General features: G+C 34.8%; 1 protein-coding gene across 4 annotated transcripts in view; it reads left to right on the forward strand.

Moving 5' to 3' along the window:
- Positions 1-21,769, forward strand: part of LOC129226583 (synaptopodin 2-like protein) — a 178,717-nt gene extending 156,948 nt beyond the window's left edge. For all 4 annotated transcript variants that reach the window (XM_054861206.1, XM_054861202.1, XM_054861205.1 and 1 more), the window contains 6 exons: positions 1,104-1,286; positions 4,234-4,396; positions 10,820-10,911; positions 12,801-12,955; positions 14,402-14,645; positions 19,484-21,769. In XM_054861206.1, the coding sequence (XP_054717181.1) occupies positions 1,104-1,286; positions 4,234-4,396; positions 10,820-10,911; positions 12,801-12,955; positions 14,402-14,645; positions 19,484-19,641 (995 nt within the window). In that variant the 3' untranslated portion in view covers positions 19,642-21,769. The remainder of the gene's footprint in view (positions 1-1,103; positions 1,287-4,233; positions 4,397-10,819; positions 10,912-12,800; positions 12,956-14,401; positions 14,646-19,483) is intronic.
- Positions 21,770-25,730: the final 3,961 nt, after the last annotated feature.

Raw genomic sequence — 25,730 nt, forward strand, 5'->3', positions numbered from 1 at the left:
TGGATATTTCGGTCATCTATATGTTCTTAGGTACATATGCGCTGAAAAAACTTGTAAAGTTTAAATTGGATGATAGTAAAATAAAAATTTAGGTCGAAATCTGATTTTTTTTGGGGGGGGGGGGATTACAATTCCTTATTCCTAGAAAGGAAGTAAAGTGAAATGAATCAATGATCCTTTAAATCCTTGACAATCTTATCAATTTATTTCTGTTAGATTTTTTTTTCTTTTTTTTTGCCATCGGCCAAAAGCATCGGCCATCGGCAATCGGCCATTTGAAGGAAAACAATCGGCCATCGGCCATCGGCCATCTTTGAACAATCGGCCAACAATCGGCATCGGCCCATCGGCCAAAAAATGTCATCGGTCGAGCCCTAGTATTTATTTTAATATTATGTTGCTTTGATATTTTCACCCCAAAATCTGTCCTTTTTTCTAGAGAGGTATTACATGAAAATATGTTTTATGTTTTCTTAATTAGCATGTTCCAAGTTATTAAGCGCGGACACAAGAGGTGCGATCGCCTCTCTCTTGATACACTCTGCATCAGCAACATCTTTGAATTTAGCCGTAAGGAGAGGGTATGGGGCTCGGAACTCACTGCGAAAATTTTTCAAAATTGAAGTTTCAAGAAAGTCAATTTTAGGTTATTTTCTGTGATGTCAGGAGAAGGAGACGTTCGGAGACATTACCCTTAATCTTTTTCGAAACTGACGTCATAAAGACGCGGTTGTAGACCATCTCAAGTAATGATAGGGGAATCTTTGGGGTTCAAGGAATTTCCTCCAATATCTATTTGAAACTTAAGTTTCAAAAGCGCAATTTTAAGTTACTTTTAATGATATGAAGGGGACGAGACTCCAGAACATTCCCCTGGAATTTCTTTGAAATTGAAGCTATAAAAAAGCCTCAATGTTAGAATACCTTTGGTGAGATAAAATCAAACGCCACATCTTTGAGAAAAAAAAATTGTGAATCCACCCTTGCAAATCTTTCAATGTCTAATGAATATTTTACACCATTTTTTACACCCATTATTACTGGTATCTTTGCACGATTTTTTTAGAGTTATGAGTCACTTACAATTTTTTTTTTCGTTTCAGAAAAAATGTTTTCGTCTTCAAGCTTCTACGAAGAACCACAGTCTATCTATCCCACAGTAGAAGAGCAGGTTGAAATGGCGAAGAAGATTGCGTCGTCTCTGGCAGACGACGTCAACAGCAAATCTAAAGGGTCCAATATGTTCCATAAAAGAGTCAAGCGCTCGACGAAATGGATACATGAAGGTAAAGTTAAAAGCACGAATTCGACAAAGCACTTGTTGCAAATCTAAAAACATCTCATGATAAGTAAAAGATGTGATTTAAACATGGCATTTTTATATTCATTTGTCCCTCCGACCATGACCTTCGAAAATAAAGACTTACTGGTTGAAAGAAAGATTCACCATTTAGGACCTGCTTCCCCACACTTTTGATTCTAGATTAGTGAGCCGAGCGGGAGATTGACACCTTCTGAAGGGTTGAAGAAAACTTCGACCGGAAGTTCAAATGCCTGACGTGATGTCAGGGTTGACGGTGAATCAAGTGGTTAGAAGAGCAGACACAGCGCAATCTACGAATCATGGTGTTCTGGAAGACAGTAATTTTTACTGACTGAATAAATGGAAGCCAATCAGTACGCGATTGACAAGATGGATGAAAATTAATTAAGTGGAATTATGCACTTGTTCCATACAATCAATTGACCCTCCCTTGCGTTGCCAATCACGTACTGATTATGTGTCATTTAATTCCTTGCGACGCGAATATGTAAAAGTTACGAGTAGAATTCCATTCAAGTTCTACGGCTCTGCCTGCCACTGGTGCGTTGAAAATTTTCCGTAGGATTCCATCCAGAATCCGCCCTGTTGCTGATCCAGTTTTTTGACTGCACTGCCGAAAGACGTCCCTCTGTCGGTTGAAGAAAAACCCTAGATCGTAGCTTACGTAGCGATACGTCAGCCATCTTGAAGTTAAATGTCGCTTTCATCCTATGTCTGCTATAAGGAAGTAACGTGTTTTGCTTCTTGATTGTGGATTAACGTAGAGTTAATAAGAAACCACAATCAACAAGCAAAACTCGCTACTTCACCATGACAGACATAAGAAGAAAGCATCGTTATAGCCTCAAGATGGTGGACGTGTCGCTACTTATTTTACGATTCAGGGCTTTAAGTAGAAGGTTGGATCCCTTTCACCGTATGCTGTGTGGCATGTTCTGTTCATATAACATGTTATCACCGTACTCTATGTGGCGTGTGGGGAAAGTAATGCGAACTTCCCCAACACACATCTTAAGTAATATTAAAGGAGCCTCTGGCCTTCCTTTAAAAGCGAGCACATATGTAAGAAATTTCTTAATTATTACTCAACATAACCTATAACATTTCTTTAAAGTTTTGAACTCTAATTCTTATTTCTGTAAAACTCGTTTCTAAAAAGTATTTAGTTTACATGCAAGTAATGTCGACTCATAATATTATGTTGATTACCAACTAAATAACTCGGCAACAAGATATATTAATTCAATAGACTTTCTATAAACTCCACACCAACTACATCGGTTCGTCTATTCTACACGGTGCGGCAAAAAAAAAAAAAAAAACTTCGGACAAGCAATTTTTCATGTAATTTTATTGAAAATAAATAAATTGTCAGAACACAACAAATAACAATAAGAGAAGAACTTCAGCAATAAATAAATTTAACTTACTTCAAAAGGGCCCCTTTTTGTAGCGATGCAGAGACGCACAGGGCCTGATTAACGCACGGTCCGGCGGGTCCGCGGACCTGGGCACCACAAATTTAGGGGCACTAAAATAGCCTAAATTAACTTCTTTCCTTTTTTTTCTGTTCCAGTGAACGTTCCTTTTCAGCTTTGAAAAGAATCAAAAATCATTTGCGAAGCTGCGTTTCTCAGGATAATTTAAGCGTTTTCCTTATTGTGTGTGTGACTATTGAAAATTCAATGACATCAAAATTAGATTTCGATGATGTGATCGACACATTTGCCTCTGTTAAAGCCAGAAAGAAGCCTTTTTAAAGCTTGATGTCAGAATTAGTTAGATTTTTTTTTTTTTTTTTTTGCTATTTTTGCAGTGTTTGATTGTTTTTTAACTCATTTTCACCAACTATGATTAGTATGGTGACTATCAAGTGTTTGGTATTCAAATCCTAGATTTCTGTCGTAATGTGTAGGTTTCTAGTATATTAGATTTATAGTATAAAACATTGACTTTAAAATTGTGCTGATTTTCTCATGGGGGAGGGGGGGGGCACCATCTTCTTCTCAGGACCTGGGCACCAGTTTGTCTTGATCGGGCCCTGAGACGCAACTGCTTATTGAACGTTTCAGCCATGGGCCGCAATTCTTTTACCTTCAATGTATCCTATTCACACCGAAGAAATTGCTTTAGAGAGTCCAAACTCTTGTGTGTTTTATGGCGTATCCAAGACTCGAAACAGGACCATACAATACCATCCATGGGATTGAGGTGTAGCAAGTAAGGTGTCCACTCTACAAATGATATCCTGCCAGAAAACTACTCCTCGCACCACTTCAGTCTTTTTGACCATGTGGCGCGTAGTCTCGTTGAAATTTCAAGTCTGCATTGCTGAAGTGCTTATTGGTCCATGAAAGTAGACGTTTCTAAAATGTCTCGCTGGTCCACTTTATTATTAATTTTAAAGCCCTCATCCACAAAACCCAGAGATTTTTTCCCACTTGCGCAAATTGCGCCACAGACCAAGACCGACCTTACATTTTGGCGATGTTCAACATTATCTAAGATGCCTGGAGTGTTTACAGACCAAATCCTATTGTTCTAGGAATTATGAGCTGGTTTTACGATAAAGAGCTGCTCATCAGTGAAAGAAATCTCTCCCAGCGCTGACTTGCGGCCCGTCACAAAAATTTGTGACATCTTTGGAGTCGCGCGAGTTTGTTTATTTCAGTGAATGGGTGAACTTTTTTAAAGTTGTAAAGCTTTTGCCCGAGCTCTGTTTTTGTCATTAGCAGCAAGCACTCGTCGGTCGCATATTCTCGTTTCAAGAGCGACCTATTTAGCATCAGTGATGTGTTTGCGACAAATTTTTATCTCTCTTAGAATCCATACATAATTTGGATTACAATTTGTATAGTTTATTGATATATCTCATCAATATATTTAAATGCTTTTCGCCTAATTTACAGGACCTGAACCTAGCGATGAGTCAGAGCCAAGTACACCAGAAATTCATGGAGTCGAACCGCCCACACCTGATCCTTCTCAAGTGCCATTCAAGCCATCGAAAGCTCCATCCAAGCTAAAACTCGTTTTGGATCCACGCCATCCATTAGACGCAATTTCATTAAAGTGAGTTAGTTACAGATAATAATAGAACCATACAATTAAATTACGTGAATGTACTCTAATCAGTTGCAATTGAGTTTCATCGGAAGTTGTATGCCTGCGCCGCACTTATTGAAAGTGAACTTCTATTAACCCTGTGACCACGAAGAACAGGATATCGCGTAATTTCTTCAACAACCTGTTTAAAATTGATTGTAATTGTAAAAGGTCTTTATAATAATCACATACAAAGTTAATTTTTGAAATGGTTAGGAAAGTAAAAGTTATGGACAAACAGTCATCGGACTTGGTTATATTGTAGAGGCAGTAACGAGTTTTATTTTCAAAGAAAGCAAACCCCGAACTTCACCAGCGGGAATGGTAATGCGTATAGCGATGTTCAACAAAACAAAAAATGAAAACATGGATTTAAATTGCTTCTAATCATTTCTAAAACATTTTGAGATAAATGCTCAGTGTGGCTTCTACTACAGTGAAACCTGTATTTTAACGATACTGTCTATAACGATAACCTGTCTATAAAAGTATTTTTTTGACCCCAGCAAAATGTCAGCACTAATAATCAAACTGTCTATAACGATAACCTGTCTATTACGACATTTTCTTAGGTCCCAACAAAATCGTTGCAGACAGATTTTACTGTATATACAAGTCATATACATGTAGAATTATTGAGTTCTCGCAATTAAAACTCTTCGCATACAAGAAGGAATGTTAAGGACATGCTGGTGTCTCGCATCTTGCAATTCCGCCTATCTGTTTGTTATACAGTCGAACTTGCATAACAAGCCCTGATTTAACGAAAACACGAATTTAGCTTGGAAATCAGGAAAATTTGGTTGGTACAACATTAAGTCTATGGGAGCATATATCTCGCTTTTTATCAGCAAACCCCGCTTAAAGCGAGCAATATTTTTGTGATTCCTAAAATTTCTATTGACTTTTAGCTCAGTTTATCCTTTCCTGGGAAAATTGCTTTAACTTTCCGAAGTCAACATCCCGTGACTTCGGTCACAGGATCACGTTCATTAGTGATGAGTCATATATCCTGAGAACAAATGATGATGGTCCTTTAGCTATTTTTCTTTTCGAAACTATTTGGGTAGCAGAGAAGCATTTGAATAATAAATATTTGTTTACGCCAGCGGTTCCCAACCTTTTTCTCTTTGCGAACCCCTTGGAACAGGCAAAAAAGTTCGCGAACCCCCTGATGTTGAAATTAGTAACATATAAGAAACAATAAAAAAACAGCATGTTTGCTTTCCATGTTTTGCAGCATTTGATTGCAATAAACAAAAATATAATTGTAAAATATCATTAAGTGCAAACATTAATAAAAAGTTAAAACTACATCTACAAGAAAAATTATTAACAAGAAGTTTTATAAACCAACTATTTTTTTTTAGCATACTTTAAATTGGGGAAAAAATCCTTAAGGCGATATTTGTGGCTGTTTGACGGAACAAAGAAACTGAAAGTTTGGTTCAATGTCTGACAGTTTGAGTCTTAAATCAGGCTCTGCATTCAATCTGCTTCGGTATTTATCTTTGAGATAAGTATAGGAGGAAAATCCTTTCTCGCACAGATATGTTGTACAAAATGGTAATAAAATTCGAATTGCTTTTTTGGACAAAACGGTATAGTCATTTCTTACACTGAGCCAGAAATCAATTAACGAGAGCTGCTTAAAGGTAGTTTTCAATGAATTATCACAGGATAACTCGATGACCATTTCCTTTTCAGGTAATGTCAGGGTGTTCTCTAAGCATGGATTTCCTTCAAAAGGATTGCGTTTGAGAGAGGGACGTTACGCCTATTAGGAAAATACTCGTCAAAAGTTAGTTCAAGATGTTGCAGATGTTCACATACATTTCTTTTAACGCTTTCATCAAGTTTCATCGAGTTTTCTGATAAAAAACTACTAAGAGAAGTGAAACAAGAAAACTCACCCATTTCCAGGCATTAGATCCAGAAATTCAATTTTTTTACCATAGCTTCAATTTTATCATGTACAACGAAAATATTAACAACTGCACCTTGCAAGGATAGATTTAATTCATTTAATTTTGAAAAGATGTCAGCTAAATATGCAAGCCTTTGCATCCAAAGAGGATCGAATATGCAAGTGGACAAGTGAAATGGATGATCAACAAAAAATGCTTGGACTTCTGACTTCAATTCAAATAAGCGTGTCAAAATTTTGCCACGGCAAAGCCATCTAACTTCTGTGTGAAGAAGTAAAGTAACATGAAGGCTTCTCAATTCCTCACAAAGCGCGTGAAATAGACGGCAGTTTGTGGCACGTGATTTTATGAAATTTACAATTTTTACCGCATCATTCAAAGTAGCGGATAATTCTGCGGGAATACGCTTACATGCTAATGCTTGTCTATGAATGCAGCAATGAGTCCATTCAATTTTCTCGTTGATCTTCTTTACTCGCAACACAAAGCCAACAAATTTTCCTGTCATTGATTTTGCACCATCCGTGCACACACCCACACACACCCACACACAAAGACCAATCTATTCCATTTTCTTCAAAGTAACTGCTGACCAGTTCGAAAATTGCTTCTCCAGTTGTGTTGGTTTTCAAAGGTTTTGCAAATAGTGCATCTTCTTTAATTGTATCGTAAAAAATATACCTAACATAGACAAGTAATATTGCAGCGTTTGCTACATCAGTCGACTCATCAAGCTGGATCGCAAAATTATTCTCTTTTATTCTATTCACAAGTTTTTTCTCCACATTACTTGCCAAAGATCTTGCAATTCTATAACTGACTCGATATGAAGCTTCAAGGGCCATTTTACTATCTTCGTTGGATTCTAACAGGAACGTAGAGACGCTACACTTTTTATTATATTCCAATTTTCTTTTAAAATATTCGATAGGTTTGTCCTTGTGTGTCGGATGCTTTGTTTCGAGGTGTCTTCTCAGAAGTGACGGTTTCAAACTGCTGTTTGCTAGAACTTAGTTGCAGAGAAGACAAAGCGGTCTAGGTTCAGACTCTTCTCCAGTAAAATAAAAGCCCATTTGTAAATAGTCACTGTCATATTTTCGCTTTCTTCCTTTTTTCTCCCCTAGTTCACTTTTCTGTTTAGTCGGGGGAGGCGGCAGTTCATTACAGCTATCTATTTCAATATCCTGTGTTGATTCGAAAGTTACTGCTGATGTTGAGGGTTGATCGATTGACTGCTTGTCCATTTGTCGCTCAACCAAACTACCAGTTTTCAACCATCGATCCATAACAGCAGAAAGTTATTAAATCATAAAAATTACCAACACGATTATAACTTCACAAACAGAGTAGCAAGTTCACGTGGCAAAACCAATTGCAAACAAAATCACTTGTTTTCAAGCATCTCTAAAGTATCTCTAAATACGTCTGTTAACAACTATTTCCTCAGAACTATGAGCATGCTGATGTTATATATTTTTGAAAACGAACAGATGGGTAAAATCCAGTAATAAATTTTAAGTTTGGAGCCTTTTGCTGTCATGTCTGCTATTCGATGATTGAATTCGACGGAAATTCCGGAGTTATATTTCAACCAGATTAGAAATAATACCCCTATGATGCATTGTTTGAGAATTCTTTATTTTTTTCGACATATGTATATTATGTATATTGTTTGATTGACTCCACGCGATGGCGCTTTTTTAAGGTCATCGTGATCCCCGCCACAGCTTAATACAACGTTTCTGCATGGCGCCTCGCAATAAAGAAGGAAGGATATCTCTTTTTGTTGTCTATCGAAAAAAAAAATGAGAAAATTTCTTTTTAACCAAGATTATAAAACCGCTGAAAGATTTTTTTTTTTTTTTTGAGCTTAATACAAGAGTCTGGTGCGTTTTCAAATTAAAAAAAAAAAATTAGTAACTATGTGTGCAAATTGAATATTTTATAATTTTTTACCAAACTATTAAAAATCCGCCATTGCACCGAAATTTTCGCGAACCCCCTTCCTGCACCTCGCGAACCCCTGGGGGTTCGCGAACCACCGGTTGGGAACCTCTGGTTTACGCCAATGTGTTATCACTTCCGAAGTATACTTCCGAAGATATTGTAGAATGAACTCAAGCAAATGCAGATGAAAAAAATAATGAAAACGACGATGATAACGACAAATAATTTGAAACTCAACCAACTTCAACATCAATGGCTTTTATTGTGCCGAAAACCTTTAATCTTTTCTCTAAGTCAAGTGTTGATTTCTTTTCGGGTACACAAGAAAGATACAATGGGACAAAAAGGCAGCTCAACGCAAATAAACCAGAAATAATGTAAACAAAATAATAACAAGCAATTGTGCATGAATTTTCATGATTTTTTTTTCACAAACTCGTTTTTTATGAGCACTCGGTTGTAACGAGCAAATATCACAGTCCCTTCGAGCTCGTTATAAGCAAGTTTGACTGTACCATGAAAAACAGTTTCTTTGAAATCAGTTGAAAGCATTAAGGACGATTAACAGAGATAAAAACTGTTTTAATCTGATGTTTTTATGTACTAGGTCTTATTTAGTTCAACAATATTTGAAGCAGCACCATTCTTGATTGGTGGTGAGTTGAGGGTTATTATTTATTTATTTTTTTGGAAAGATGGAAATAAAGTTGCCTGACTTCATGTAAACTATAGTGTTTGGTCTTGCAGAAAAGTCTTTTCTTTTTAAAAATAAAGACTCTTTTTCAGTTCGTTCGAATTACGGCTCAAAAAGTCAGAGCATGGCCGTTTTATCACGTTCAAGGGAACTAAATGGCATACTGGAAGAACGTGAGACCATGATCTTGGTTCGTGAGATAATTAAGCCGAACTGTAAGCAACAGCATTTACAAATATGAAACATTTCTTATATTACCAAATTGATAAATGAAAGTGAACAGTAAAAAGTCTTTTCATAAAGACAGATGAGTAGGCTTCTTATGTCTTATGGAAAAGACGTTTTAATGTGCTTATCGTTAAAAATCTAAAGTAAATATTGATAGAAATTGTTTTCAAAACATGTGATTTTATTTATATGAACGGACTGGCCAAAAGTATTTGCGGTTTAGGTTTTCTCCTGTAAAGGCATAAAAATAACGCCTAGTGATTTCTAAAATATTTTTAAAATTATAGGGGAGAGGAGGGAGGATGGGGACACTTTTCACATAAATGATTCTTATTCATAATCCTCTACTTATTCATTAATGCAAAAGCTCACACAATAAACTTTCATATTATAACTACATTTTAAAAATATACACAATGTTTAAACATTTTATTATTTTCACACTTGACTAATTACAAATTTCAAGAATTTTGTCCCATTCCTCCCTCCTGGGTGGGAGGTGTGGGACATGAGTATGGGAGGAGTGGGACACATTTGAAAATTACAGAAAAATTAGCGAATGTCATAATTAGAAAGGTCCACATTAAAAGAGAAACGAGACTGTGCTCTACTAGTCCCACCAACCAATTGTGGTGGCGGTAATTTCATGATAATATCTGTTTTATCTCATGATAATATCTGTTTGTTTCAGTATCATAAATGCTCTCCACCCTTGCAACATAGTTAGGGGGGGGTTAGCAATTTGCTTATTTTTGCTGACCATGGAAGGGGGGAATGTTTGAGTGATGCTTGCGTAAGACATTTTCAAAAATCTTAAATTGTAAAAAAAAAAAAACCTGGAAAAAAATTTCAAATGGCTAAGTTCTTTTAAAATTGTGATCTAAGAATTTTGCTTAAATAAAGAAATTAAACAAGCATTTTTTTTAAAAATTAAGTCTCAATTTTTTTTAAATTGAATTTTCACTGTTAAGAAAAGTGGGGGGGGGGGGTGCTATTAGCTTATGTTATTGTTAAGGGGGGTTTGCGATTTGCATATTTCTGCTGACAAGGGGGAGGAGAGGTCAAAAATCGATATAAACATGCTTACGTAATATTTGAACAGCCCCTTTACAGAAGAGACATATTTATGGGGCATGTCCCATTCCTCCCTCTACACATTCTTCTAAAAAATAACTTGTCACATAAACCATGCTGGTTTTAGGCTTAATTAAATTGCAGATAAGCATACATTATATACTTAAGATTGCAATGATAATATATTATGTTAGTTTTACAAATTACGTAAATAAAGAAATAAAACTAAAAATAGATTAGAAACTTACTTTGGTGGTGAGAAATTTAACTTTTTCCAATTATTAACTGAAACTTCCTGCTAGATAAAATGCAAGAATGAAATAAATAGAAGTTATAAACAGGCCTTCTAGTGGTCAAACTGACAATAAAATAAAGTGATTTATTTTGCAATAATTTTAGCTGTCCCACTCCTCCCACTGTCCCACTCCTCCCTCCTCTCCCATATCTTTAACGAAACTTTAAATATTATTTTGAAATATTCAAAACGAATATTGTATTAAAGAACTATTTGTCCTGCAGATCATCTGGTATGTCCATAAGCGAACACAATGTTATAAGCCCTGAAGTTTGTCATGGACTCGTGAAAGATCTCCATTCCCCAGTTGGGAAAGGTAAGCAGCACAATGCTATTAAAATTAATTAACAATATTTGCACGTAACTAGCTACAAAACGGCACGACCTTGAGAGACACGGATCTGGACAAAATCAGGATTTAGGTCAATTTGCACTTCTAAAGGCCTTCCTAGGTGAAGGAGGGGGGGGGGGGTTAGTTGTTAGTTCGACTCCAGAAATACAATGGTGTTTCCTTCGGAAATGACAACTCTTTTACCCTTTTCTTGCCGCTTTCTTACATTTCTGTATTGCAGTAAGTGGCAATTTAATGCGTTCACAATTAAAAAATAAATGTCGCCTAACCTACGTTGAAAAGGCTCCAAATATGTTGAGAGAGCAACTATGGTGCCGAAACTTAAATTTCTGGAGAAATTTAACACATTTTTGTTGTAATTCAGTTTAAGTTTCAGTGTTTTTCTGCTTTTGTATATAGTACATCCCGATTATTCGCGAACTGACTGTCGGCGTTGAGAAGTACTACCCGGGAAGGGGGGGGGGGGGGTAGGAATACTCAACTAAATTACAAAAATAACACTTTTCATCTTAGAAAGAGCTTTGCAGCACGTTGACAGACTGTGGCAATGATTTTTAGAAGAGCAATATAGCGATGCAGAGTTGACTGAAAAACTGTTGATAAGAAAAGTGGGTCTAGCAAATGTGTTTTTACAGCAAGAAACAAAAACAAATAGCAGAGGTTTTTAAAAAACATAAATTTCAAAAAAACAGATACCTTTTCGTCGTTTTTTCCTTTTTTCTCCCTCTTTTTTCTTTTCTTTTCTTTATTATTTTTTTATTTTATTTTTTATTGGCGCATTTTTCTTCACGTTTTTATTTATACTCTTTAAAATATAAAATACAGATAATTTTACTGTAGCTACTCATATTTTCGCTGCTTGTACAACACTTATGTACTAATATAGTCGGTGAGTTGGTTTTATCTTACTTGCTTCTTTCTTTCGGCTGGTTTTCTACGATTTTTACTATCCACCTCGTACTCGCGCACTCAATTACGCGTATAACCGGTTTAACTGCATATATATTTAAAAACTGTGCTTGAATTTTATACGGTTGAAATTTACTTAAAAGTAATTCCGAATAATTCAAAAAAATGAATTTTAAACCATTTTAGCATTTTTTTTAACAAACATAAAATATATTATCTTGATAATACGTATGTTATTGTTTTTAAAAAGTGTATTTCAAATAATTTGGAGCTGAAGTCCAGCAATTACTAACAGTACAAAACCAGTGTTAATACACGAGAAAAAAGGCTCGTTCAGTTTTGTGTGAAAATATATTAATTGAGTGAGAACAAACACAATTTGCGGTTTCTGTTTTGATTGATGAACCAAACTAAAATCTTAAATCATATGATCTTACCATCGAAGTTTCTCAGAAAGCAAAATAACTATTACTCATGATATTTTGACCAGAAGGGGATTTTTTAATCTAAATGTCAACTTAAGCGATTACTCTTTGATTGATATTAGTTTATACATAAGTAGCTTTGCCAACTGCTCGGCATCTTCTGAAGTTGCTTCGCAAAAATAGAGAAACTCCGCAGCTCCGTAAAAAAGTTATTTCGTTTCACATTTCCCGGCCGAGAGTTTTCAAGCATGACATTGTGCTTAAAGCTGTTTTTGATTTTTATACTAGTACTTAAAATGATTATCAAAGATCAAAAACAATTTTAGAAAATCGGTTTTAGTTTTTTTAATGTAATTTAATGCAAAATACAGAAGCTGTTCAAAGCAAAATTTCAAAATCCTCCTCAAAATCACCACATTTGATCCTCAAATTGTTTCTCCAATGTTGGCAACACTGGGCAAGTGTAATATGCATGCTTTCGCATAAATACGCATACTCAGTTAAAGTTCATTAAAACAGGTGCTGCTCTCTTTGCAAAGCGAAAGAAGAAGTCCGAAGAATGGGTTGTTGACGAGGAAAAAGTCAGAAATTTACTCCGGGAACAAGAAAGAAGAGCTCTTCTCAGTAGTCCTGCTCCACCTTTTGGTCTTTCCCAACACCCCCTTGCCAGACAGGTATTGAATTTACTTATTGTGCTAAAAAATTTTATTAGCCGTATCTATGATTGTTTAACTTGTATGCTAGCGGCAATGGTACGACTTTTGTCTGCTGTATGCGTGTGTGTGCGTGTGTATTTCTGTAAGGTCCATGAAATTGTGAATCATCCGTAAATTTCATTCTTATGAGATTTTTATGTCATACTAGCGGTACCCGCACGGCTTTGCCCGTAGTAGAAAATAATAGGTCGTTTGGTTCGCCTGCATATTTACAAATAATTGACGGTGCACTTCTCGCCAATATGTCATGGTAATTTACTCGTCCATGTTATGGTAATCCGCTCGATATTGCTGAAGAGGAATTAATTCCACAAATGGCGGCTCAAAATTGGAATAGAAGAGGAACAAAATCGAATTTTCTAAAAATCGCTTCGAGGTGCTCACACCTGTGCTACAAACTAATTTTGTGCCAAGTTTCATGACAATCGGCAGAGCGGTCTAGGCGCGTAACAGACATCCAGAGACACAGACTTTCAGCTTTTTTATTAGTTAAGATAAGGATGAAACAGATATTTACAGCGAATGATTATCGGAAGCAGCTAATTACTTTTTTGGCATTCTAAACAATAGTTGTCAAGAAATTTGAATAAAATTGAGTTAATTCTGCAAGGTAAAAATGAGCCAAATTATAACATTACTGAAACACAATCATTAGAAAAAAAATCTAATTGGATCTCTCTTAAAGTATCTTATTATTACCATAATCATACCCTCGTCCTGTGTGTGTGTGTGTGCACGCGCACATTTTTTTAAACCTACATTCGGACTTTTATGAATAGCCCATTTCTTTCAAAGTCCCCACATGCACTAAAGAAAAATATCTTCATTTTTCTTTTTTCTGTAAAGCATGTTTTCAACTGCATTTGGAGTTATGATTCATTATATTGCTCTGTATTATTTAGTTACTAGTGGTACCTGCAGGTCTTTGCCCGAAGTAGAAATTTAAAAGCTCATTCGGTTCGCCTGTATATTTACAAACAATGGATGATGAATTTCTCTCCAATTGGCTGTGTAAATTTGCTCGTCCCTGTTAAGGTAATCTGCTCGTCTACGTTTTGAAAATTTTCTCATCCACGTTATGATAATTTGTCCGATAAAATGTTCTTAAAATCAGAATAGAAAAAGAACAAAATCAAATTTTCGAAAAATCTCTTAGAGGTGCTCACTCCTATGCTACGAACTCATTTTCTGCCAAATTTCATGAAAATCGGCGGAACGGTCTAGGCGCTATGCGCGTAACAGACAGAGATCCAGTGACACAGACTTTCAGCTTTATTAGTAGTAAAGACTATTATTAAAATTCGCCAATTTTTGCGTTTAATACCGGTTTTTTTTTTAGATTTCGAGCATTTTCTATAAAATTTGCAAATAGAGGGAAACGTTACAGATTTGATGTGTTTTTAGGATTCAAAACTTATCAAGAAAAGTCCATGGGAGGCAGCTATGGAGAATCCTTTTGGCTTATGTGATGCTGCATGGGTAAGTCCAGACCAACTTGCGGATACTGTCATAAGAGCTGCTGACCAAAAGAGAGCCAGTGTCGAAAGGAGCCTTACTTCTCCCCCACCCCAATCTATCACACCAGTGGCAGCAATGCATGATATCTATCATGCCAAGGCGCCAAAAGGTTGGCAAGGAAACGTTCCAGGTACATTCAATAATTTTTTTTACAGTTTTGTACCTTAATATTGTTTAACTATTGTTATATTTTTAAACATTGTCTTATGAATTATTATTAATTTGAACATTTATAACATCCTCATACATATAATAGCGAATGATCGAGTAACGCTCCTGACATCATCAACAATGAAACTCGCACCAAGGCATGATAATTTGATAATGTGTTTTCGTAATGTTTAACATCAAGGGAAAGACTTTATTGTGACAAGGCTAAACTGGATCCGGTAACTTAACCGTTTTACTGGTAAGACTATGTCACTTCAAGGGAATGAAGAAACGAAAAAGTGGTCAACAATGAACGCTATCAACTGGAGCTTAGGGTTTTAATCCACTTTAGTTAGGGTTAAAATTTCAAGTATCAAAATATCTCCAAACAAGCAATTGCTTAATTCAAATGAAGAAGCAATTTTCACCCATCATACCTTGACGGGCGATTCTCTAGTTTTGCAACAAAAAAAAAAGAAAAAGAAAATAGTCTTTACTAGCTTACAAGTGTATTTTTTGTCTTGTAGGTTTTCACCTTAGAAAACATGCCAAAAAATGCATTGTTAATTATCGTCATGATTTCATATCAGTTGCGCTATTACTTCTACAAGCTCCCGCACGCAGTTCTATTCATTTTTGCGAACAACAAAAATATACATTCTTTCAAACACCTATAAACAAAAATTTCTTTTTCGAAATAAAAAGCAGTGCTTTTTGATTTTGAAGTTCATTACCATAGTTTGGAAAGTATGCTGCATCAATCCATAAAAAAGCTCAGCAAAACAATAAAATATATTCAGCTTTAACCAGCTCTTACTATAAAACTATTTTCCAATAATATTTTTATATCCATTTCACAAAAATAGCTAGAGAATATTGTATTCATTCTTTCTGAAACGAATAAATAATTGATAAGTCGAAGGGCAAACAACACACAATTTTTGGTACATCTTTGTAATGTAAGTAGTATTCTTTTAAGAAAACCTTAAGCCTTTGTTAATATATATACATAAATGACTACTTCTGTTTGTATGTATGTCCGGGGTAAGCTTCAAAACTACTGAACCGATTTTAAATATTTTTTCTTATAGATAGCTACATTATCAGGAAGAAACATAGACTATAACTTATTTCGAAAAAACTTCGTTTGAAAAAGTTATTATGGAAAACAGTAAATTTCTCGCAATTTCCCCATCAAATGATTAAATATAAAACCAATTTGTTACGAAGAATTCGTTCCCTCACACAGCAATATTAATAGTAATCATAATGAAAAATTTTAATCAAGGCTTCTCTGGAGCAAGCATGAAATGTGTTCACTACCTAGGGCAATTAATTCAATAATAATAGTGGTTTTTTTTTTAGCCTACTTTCCCAGTAAAAGTCAGAGAAAGAAGAAAAAAGCATGAAAGAAGGCTTAATACCATCTTAAAAATATCCCGAAAAACAAAAAAAAGTCAAAAATAAATTAAATAGTTAGATAAATGTTGAAAAATTAAAAATTGGAAAGTAGGGTATTGAGATGGGGAAAAATGTCTGTCGATCTGTCCATCGGTCTGTCTGTCGCTCTGTCTGTCGGTCTGTCTGTCTGTCCCCCCCCCCCCCCCCCCTAATAACTTTTGAATGAATAGTCCGATTCGAACAATTTTTTTTTTTTTGTTAGAAAGATCTCGGCGAGGACATCTCATTTCCATTATTCATTATTTGATTTGAACAATTTTTCGTTCAATTTTGAACAGTTCAAAAAAACTTAACATTAGCGCCTACGGGGAAATTCAAATCAAAAATAAATCTTGAAGCAAAGTGGCTCCATGAAAAACATGTATCGAAAATATCTTTTTGATTTGAACAAGTTTTCATTCAATTTTGAACAGTTCAAATCTCTTAACATTAGCGCCTAAGAGGAAACTGAAAGTCAATACAGATTCCGAACTTAAAGGCGGATTTACTTCAAACAAACTTTGTTGGAAATAGCTCTTGACGACCTACTCCCGACTCCGACTCCGATAATTTTGGCGCTCCTGACTCCGACTCCGACTTCTGTGCCCTAAAATTACTCGGACTCCGACTTCCCGACTTTTAATCTGCCTTCGTAGCTTTGGCAAAAATTTAGGCACGGAGGAAAAATGGCTGACTCCAACTCTTAGATATTCGACTCTGACTCCAACTCCAGTATCAAATAATAAGTCCTACTCCGTCTCTGCAAATACTGGCAGACTTGCGGACGTTTTGAGGAAATGACCGATTTCAACTCCGAGACTTTGAATTTAAAACTTACGGCTCTCGAATCTAACTCTTTTGTCCCAAAATCAAATGGACTCCGACTCCACAGCCATGTTTTTTACTGTGAAATAATTGTTTTAAATATGTTTTGATTTTATTTTCAAGCTAAAGTTTTAGTTTATGAATTCAGTTTTTGGCGGAGAAATTCGGAGTCCTTTATGTTTCTACATAAAGATATGCACAGACGATTTTTTTTTGAGCAATCACGATTGCTTATTGCTTTCATTTGACTGTTTTTGGCGTGCTATCATTTTTCCCACCGGCACAGCACCACCCGTCGCGGCGGCCGGCCTCACGATGCTGCTCCTCTTGCGAAAACCGTCTCCAGGTTGCGTCCATATCCTACACACACACGCATACATACACGCACCAACACACACGCACACACAAACACATACACACGCACACACAAACACATACACACACATACACAAACACCAACATACACACACATACCCCTACACACATACACAAACACCACCATACACACACATACCCCTGCACACATACACAAACACATACACACACGCATTCATACAGACACCTACACATACACACAAATACACACAACTGCCCACACATTCATGCCTGCACACAGACACAAACACATATGCTTACACACACATACACATACCCCCCCCCCACACACACACATACAAACACACACTCGTGATTGCGAAAAACATAATTTGAATTCAAGATGACAAAATTCAAATTTTTTTTTTTTTTTGACAATGAAAATTATTTCTTTAAGTTGACATTTTATTGTTTTTATTTATTTTGGTAAGTGCATTAATTCATTCTTAAAAAAATTTTTGGCAACAGGAGAAAAACGAACTTTTTTTTTTTGATGTGATTATTTTAATGAGCTTTTAATCTGAATTCTTTTTTTTTCCTTTTTGAAAGCGGTTGAAGATTTTTTTTTTCTGATCGAAAAAATGTGTTTAGCTGCTTTGTTTAAAAGGTGCTGCTATTTTAATTGTTCTTTCATTTATTTTTTACGCATCTAATTCTTTAGATGAGCGAGGCATACTTTATTTCTCGAAATCAGCATAAAATATTTAAAAAATATGTTTGAAATAATTTACGATTTAGCTAATTTTGAGAATACTTATCAGATACTAGAAAATCGATGTTGGTATATGAGAAAGTAGGCTCGTTTAATTCTAGACAGAATTTCTTGTTTCTTTTGCAAACACTACTTTTTGCACACTACGGGGAACATAGCAGAGATTTTTTTTAAATCTTTGTCTTTGTTAGGGAATGAGCGGTTAGGTTAAAATAAATAGAGATGGATAAGAAAATTTTGAGATAGGTAGTTTAAGTAGATAGAAGCCGCCGCAGTAAAAAGATGAAAGGCTCAAATCAGAACTGGAGATAGATATGGAAAATATTTTATTTATATTCATTTTGATAAAAATAGATATAGATTGATTAATACCGCTGCCAACTTTATTTAAACAGCCACCAAAGGCGGCAATCTGGGCGTAGAAAGGTGAATGACAAATAAGCCAAACAGCCGCCTTAGGCGGCTGCTCGCATAGAAAGAGTAATGGCGTAAAAAGGCGAATCAGTTGGTCGACAAAGATGGCTAGTACAAAATAATAATAATAATAATAATAATAATAATAATAATGATAATAATAATAATAATTATAATAATAATGAATAAATTACCTATTGAGAATTATATATAGGACCATGTTATGGTAATTTGCTCGTCCACGTCATGGTAATTTACTCGTCCACGTTATGATAATTCGTTCGGTGCACAGGAATTAAATCCAACATAAAATCATAAAAAAGAACTAAATCGAGTTTTAGAAAAATCGCTTCAAGGTGCACTCTACCATGCAGGGGTGCCCGTCCCCCTAAGAGCTAGGGCGCACCCCCTAAATATCGCGAAAAACCGCCAAAAGCAAGAGCCCCCTCCCCCAAAATGAAAAATGCCCCTCAAAACACCCCCCTAAAATTTTTAATGGTGCAGTCTGCGCCTTGACACCCACCCCCCAGGGAGGGCACTCCTGCTCCCATGCTACAAACTAATTTTGTGCCAAATTTCATGAAAATCGGCAAAATGATCAAGGCGCTATGCACGCCTCAGATCTCCAGACATCTAGACATCCAGATATCCAGACTTTCAGCTTTATTATCAATAAAGAGTAAAGAAGATCACACTAACTTTAACTAAATATATTCTAAATGTCTTAATTTTACTCTGGATTACTCTAACTTAAACTAGATCTATTCCTATGATTGTCTTTGCAAACTCTCAACATATTTTATTCGCTACCACCATGAAAAATTAGTATGATTCTTCACTCCATATTCCATTGTTACTTTTTTTTACTACACAAAAAGATGAAAATTTATGAAAAAGTTTCTAACCACACAGAAAGTTCTAGAAGTGAAAATTAATAAGTAAGTGTAATTCAAAACTAAATTAACTTGTCACAAATAATCTCGAAACAAAATGAATGAAACTCCATATTATTGAACAGCTGAATACTAAACCTTTTTCTTTCTATGTTCTAGCTTCTACTTCACCAGCCTATTTTCCTCCACCTAGTCCTGTAATATGTCCTGAGCCTTCAAGTTTTACAAGTGGATATCAGCCACAAACTCGGACAAAACCAGTCTATCAGAACTTCAATGCTGTGCCTCGATTGTGGAAAGGAACCACTGCACATTAATTCCTACAAAAAAAAAAAAAAAAAAAAAAGACCAAAAAAAAAAAAAGACAAAAAAAAAAAAAAAAAAAGAAGGAGGAGGCAGTTGGATTGATAAATACTGACAATTTTCATTGATCAAGATAGCATTAATCATCGTGGAAATGCAGTTTGATTTCGTGTGTATTCCATGCCAGGGGTACAGTGAAACCTGTGTAAGTTGACCACTTGCGGTGCACAACTTTAGTGCTCAACTTAAACAGGTGGCCAACTTACAAAGGTTGATTTATATGATAAGGCCTAATTCCGTGCCAGAAAAAAGCGGTAAACTTAGACAGGTGGTCAACTTACAAGGATGGACAACTTCACAGGTTTTACTGTATTAATTTGTATCGAAAGAAAGATTTCCTTTTTTTCATTGTTCAGATGATTCAGTTTTATATCAAGTTTCAAGCAAGAACAAATAAAATGTTCACAAAATTGATAAATTTGTTGTTGTCAACGTAATAAGATTTTTAAATTTGTGTAATTCTGAATATATTCGAACAGAGTAACCAGTTGCACCCGGGCGGTTGATTTGATGACGTCACGATGAGTGTCCATAGGATGTATTCAGTAAATTACCGTCCATTAGCCAGGGCTAAGGAAGAATTACATCTACCAGTTTGTTTGGCACTCTTGGCTTCCTTAAGAGGTTTCCCATCTCCAGCTCAGTCACTTTAATATGCCGGGCTGTTGAGTGCTAATAAGCACGAAACTGCAGTCTTCGGCTGGAATGACTGAGCTGGCGATGTAATTCTGCATTAGCCCTGGCTAATGGGCGGTAAATTACTGAATATATCTGCTTTGCCTTCAATCTACGAGTTGAAACAAACCATTGCTTCGGCCACTCGTCTGGTCTGCTGATTCTATATTAGCTACCAGTTTGTTTGGCACTCTTGGTTTCCTTAAGAGGTTTCCCTGTCCAGTTCAGTCTTTTTCCTATGCCGGGCTGATGAGTGCTAATAAGCACAAAACTGCAGTCCTCTTCTGGAATGACTGAGCTGGCGGTGTTTTCCATAGGATGTTTTCATTGGTTTTTATCTACCTGTAGCTCTATTAGAACGCGCCTGGTAAGTCACCGGTTACTCAGTTTAAACATTCTCAATATTTGGTTGTTTGTAGCAAGCAATTATTAGTTGAATATTGGACTATGTTAACAGCTAATTATGCAAAGTAGTCAATTTGAAATATTGTGATTGCAAACTACATCAACTTATAACACTGGCCGTAACAGATCGTTTTTTAAATGAAAACTTGATTGGGCTACAGCATTGCTTTGAAGATGTAATAATCATTTGTGGTATATTTTTCTGAAATACTATAGGTAAGACTCAGAAGCAACTTAATGAAGGAATTAAGTATTTAACTCATTATTCCATTGTTGCCAGACTGATTTTTTTTTCAATTTTAAAATAAAAATATTAATTAGCTACTTTAAAATTTAAATTACAAGCTTCAAAAAAAAGTGAAATGAGTTATTAAAGAAAAATTTTATGCAACAAATAGTTTCTGTGAGAACTGTTGTAGTTAAGCAAATAATTTGCATGTGGATTATTTTCAGCAGTTCCATATATTTGTCCCATATAAAATCATACTAGCGTTATATATGCATGCAAAATTTCAGATATTAAAGATATTTTGGACGTTAATCATAAAACAGTTTAAAAAATCAATTTTTAAATTACTCAATTATTGTTGTGCTTTACATAATAATAAAAAAAATACAAAATTAATAAAAGTTCTTTAGAAAATTTCAATATTTTTAAAAATATCTTTTTTTAATTTTCTTTGGAAAATGTCTAAAGAAAATTTCTCTTTTCTGAATGAAAACTACAGCATGTTATTTTTCGTTGTTAAATTTATACTTTTCTGAAAATACTTCAATGAAACTATAAAGACAGTTCAGGTAGAAATGGATAATCTATAGATCGACAATTTTGAAACTAGTGAAATGAAGAAATAATTGTATTGGTTGTACAACAATAGAGCTGTTAAAGAAATATTATTGCACTTATATAATGCAATTTGAAAAAGTTATATTGGTTTTTATTTCAAACCAAATATTTTATTGTATTCGAGTTTGACAAATAAAAGATTTTTGAGTTTTCAATTTGTGATCTGTCGTTCTCTATTTTACGTAAACTATCAAGAAGTAGGCACTTCCCATTATGTATATGTTTTTTTTTTTTTTCAACTTTAATTATTATAGTTTCGCTACTGCATATGGATTTATAACTGTTTGAGAATTAAATAAACGATTTGATGTTAAACTAGAAATAGCCGAAAATATGTCTTCTTCTCTTTTTTTTTTTTTTTAACTTGTCATCGCATTTTATTTGAATCGTAACTGTTTTTAAATGTTATGTTTATTTTCGAATGCTTTTAAACTTGGAATATTTATGGCATTTTATTTAAATCATAATATCGTCTCCTCAGAGTAACAGTAAGCAGTGATATTCCCATCAATTTGTCTGAGGGTATACTCCCAGTAATCCATTACTCAAAATATGTGAATGTGATCATATACATAGTATGTCATAATGTAAAATTTTATGAAGCTTGAGGGTATGCGCTATATGTCTAAAAAATGGTTGAAAGGATAAGGCGTATATTCCCTGACAGTAAGATATCTAATCCCAGAAATAACACTAAGATATCTTACTGTTGCTCTGAGGAGAGGATATTCTCTTTAAAACGTTGTAAAAATTATATTGATACATTAATATTAGATTTGCGATTTTCGACTATTGGCGCCATTGTCAATCACATTGCTCTACAGATAGTGGTAAAATATTACAAATTTTGTTGCCTTGTTTTTCCTGCAATAAAGTTTCTACAGTACAGTAGAACCCTGAAAATCTGAGCTAAAGTGAACCGAAAAATAGCCGAGTTATTGAAAATGCCGGATTTTTTTAGGAATGCGCGTGCTACAGCTTGTTCGTGCAGGGTTTTCTCATCCGACCAGAGTGTGGCCGAGTTTTCTAGATTTGCCCAGGTTTTCCAGAGCAGAGTTCTCGAGTTTCTTATGTTCTCAAATCACACACACACACACACACACAAAGAAACAAGAAGTTTTGTCTGGAACTAAACGAGCGTACTTTCCCGCATACCAACATCGATTTTCTAGCATAATATCAATCATTGGTTGCAAGTTGTGTCAAACATAACTTTTTAACATTCATAACTGATTTCAAACGACTAAATATGCATCTTTATGCAACCCCCCCCCCCTCCCCCCTAGAATCAAGTTTAGTTTCTCATATTATTAGAGTTTATTTTTCAGTTATGATCAACCATTGTAGTGCAGTAGAAATAGGTCAAAAAACACCTTGGGGTCAAACAAATTGCAACAGAAATGATTCTTGTGGAAAATGGTAAGTAACGCACTCCTAATGAACACACTAAAAATATACATCCGTACTGGTGGGACAAATGCGTTTTTTGGCCTCCATCTTGAAAAAATATTTTTTTTTTAATCGTGTGTGGTATCAAATAAAAGGAAATTTCATGCTGAAAAGGAATATAAAATGGGATATTTAAAGTAAAGTGGACAGAATAAAAATTTACATCCGCACTGAAGCGAGAAATGTGGTTTTGTTTTCGGTCGCCATCTTGAAAAATCACGGAAAATTTTCAAAAATAAAAAGCATCATGTGTGGTATCAACTGAAAGGAAATTTCTTGCTCAAAGAGAAAAGGATTTTGTTTTAGATTTAAAAGAAGGGAAATAATAAAATAGGAGAATAACTTTGCGTCCGAGGACATTTTTCAAAAAGGTTGAATAAATACATTTAAAAAAATAATAATAAGTAGAAAGAAAAAAACAAAATCATGAAATTAAAGGAGTTTTATAAAATATGATATTTACATCATCAAAATAAAATTTCATCTTTATCTTCATCCAAAATCAAAATGTTTTCTGTGTTTGTGCAGCTATATCCACAACAGTTTTACAAAAGTTTTTACAAATTACCGAGTATGGAAGTCCATATCGACGGCATACACATTTTGTAGTGTTACATCGTTCTTCTAGTATATTTTGGCAAGTAAGAGTTGATCTAGCGCTGGGCTCAAGTCTGGATATTGGCTGTAATTCTCCATTTACCAACTGCCATCCCGAAAGTCTGGGATCACGAGTTTGTAATTCAAGGTTTTTCCAAATAAAGCCTTGCAAATGTACTCAAAATAGATGACATTTCTATGCATTTTGCGTTGGGGGCAAACGAGCTATGTCAAATTCTTATTTAGCTTTAATCTTTTTCCTGAGGTATTGCTCATAGCGAAGCGCGTTTAAGTGGCCTGGGTCGATGTTACCTCCGTATAGTGGCACAATAATCTTACAACCGATTTCAACCAAATACTCTAAAGTAACGTGTTTCGACGATCCGAAACAGCATGATCAACAGTCTTAAGAATCAAATTTTAAGAACAGAGGATACTCATGAGAATAGATATTATTATTCAGTTGTATTATTAGTTAGTTAATTTGGATGCCGATGTTGGATTAAGTTTTAATAAATGTAATGGTTGAAATATTATTACTATATATTCCTTGTGGCATTTCAGAAAACATAACAAGGCTTTCCCACCAATAGATTTCTGAATGGCTTGAATGTCACGAACTTTATCAGATTGTGTGGCAAACTGCATTAAAATATTCATTTGGTGAGTCCCTACAGAAACAGGAACAGGGGATCCTCGGGGGTGATGTATTAAAATATTCTTAGAAGAATGATATAGTAAAAGGATTAAAATGTCTGCATCATCCGCAACTACCGTCACGTGTTTTTCCTGGGCAATTTTCACAGCTTCGTTCACTATCACCGTATTTGCATCACCTTCCGCTTTAATCACAGAATGACCCCTCATTTGAAAACAACTCGCCAGTATGTTGACAAAACGTTGTTTGTTTAAAGAATTGGAAAGAAAATTGTCTTTCGAAATAATTAAAGGTAAATTTTCATCAAATGCTTTTATATTTGGTTTCTTACACCCATTGAATACTATGTTCTCTTTTCAAAATTTTTTGCTTTCATATGCTTCGTGATGAATTGCCTATCTCCAAATATTTTAGACGTGGATCAGGGTAAGAAAGTAGGAAGTACTCTCATGCAGAACGTTTTTTTCATTTAAGGTATCTAACGACTCTGCCAATGAAGATTTATCTGTTTTTCTCATTTGCTGAGTACTGTGGCTTTAGTTGGCAGAGTAGATAATGCGTAGTTTAAAAATTCGCAAGCATCTTGAGCGTTATTGTCTAAGGAGATACATGCTAGCATCATCTGTGTTAATAGACGGGAATTTATGTAGTGAGTCTCTCTAGCTTTGATAATCCTTTTTCAGTACTCGCGTTACTCATCTTTACTTCTTATATAACCGCAATAAAGCCTTTGCCGGTGAGTTTATCTTGGATATTTCTTCTTATGACATCAGAATTTTCTGCAGTAACATTGTTTTTGATATCCATCATTCCGTTAAAAATGTTCCTTAAACCACTTGAAAGAATAGCAAAAAAATTATGGTCTTTGAAGAATTGCATTAGCACTTGCGGTGCTAACATAAGTTCATGTAAGCATAATTGTTTTACCATTTTCTACCTATTTCCTCTTAAAAACACTTCGCTTCAAAAATCTGATTAATGTCCTTTTCCAGTATAAAATTTACTTTTATTTGACGCCACAAATGATTTTTTCTTTTTTTAATTTCGAAAATATTTCATAATTTTTCAAGGTGACTGCAAAAAAATAATAACTTTTTCGCGATAGCATGGGTGTATATTTTTACCATGTTCACTTCACTTCAAAAATCTCATGCTATATTCCTTTTCAAGTTGAAAATTTCCTTTCATTTGATACCACACATGATTTTTTTAATTTTAAAATTGTTTTCATGACTTTTCAAGATGGCGGCTAAAAAATGCAATTTTTCGTGATAGAACGGGAGAATGCTTTTAGTATGTTCACTCCTCTTTTAATATCTCATATTTTGTTCTTTTTAATCTGGAAATTTTCTATCATTTGATCCCACAAATGATATTTTCTTTTAATTTAAAACTTTTTCTGTGATTTTTCA

Source organism: Uloborus diversus, chromosome 7 (genome assembly GCF_026930045.1).
Source record: "Uloborus diversus isolate 005 chromosome 7, Udiv.v.3.1, whole genome shotgun sequence".
In the NCBI taxonomy this organism is placed as follows: Eukaryota; Metazoa; Arthropoda; class Arachnida; order Araneae; family Uloboridae; genus Uloborus; species Uloborus diversus.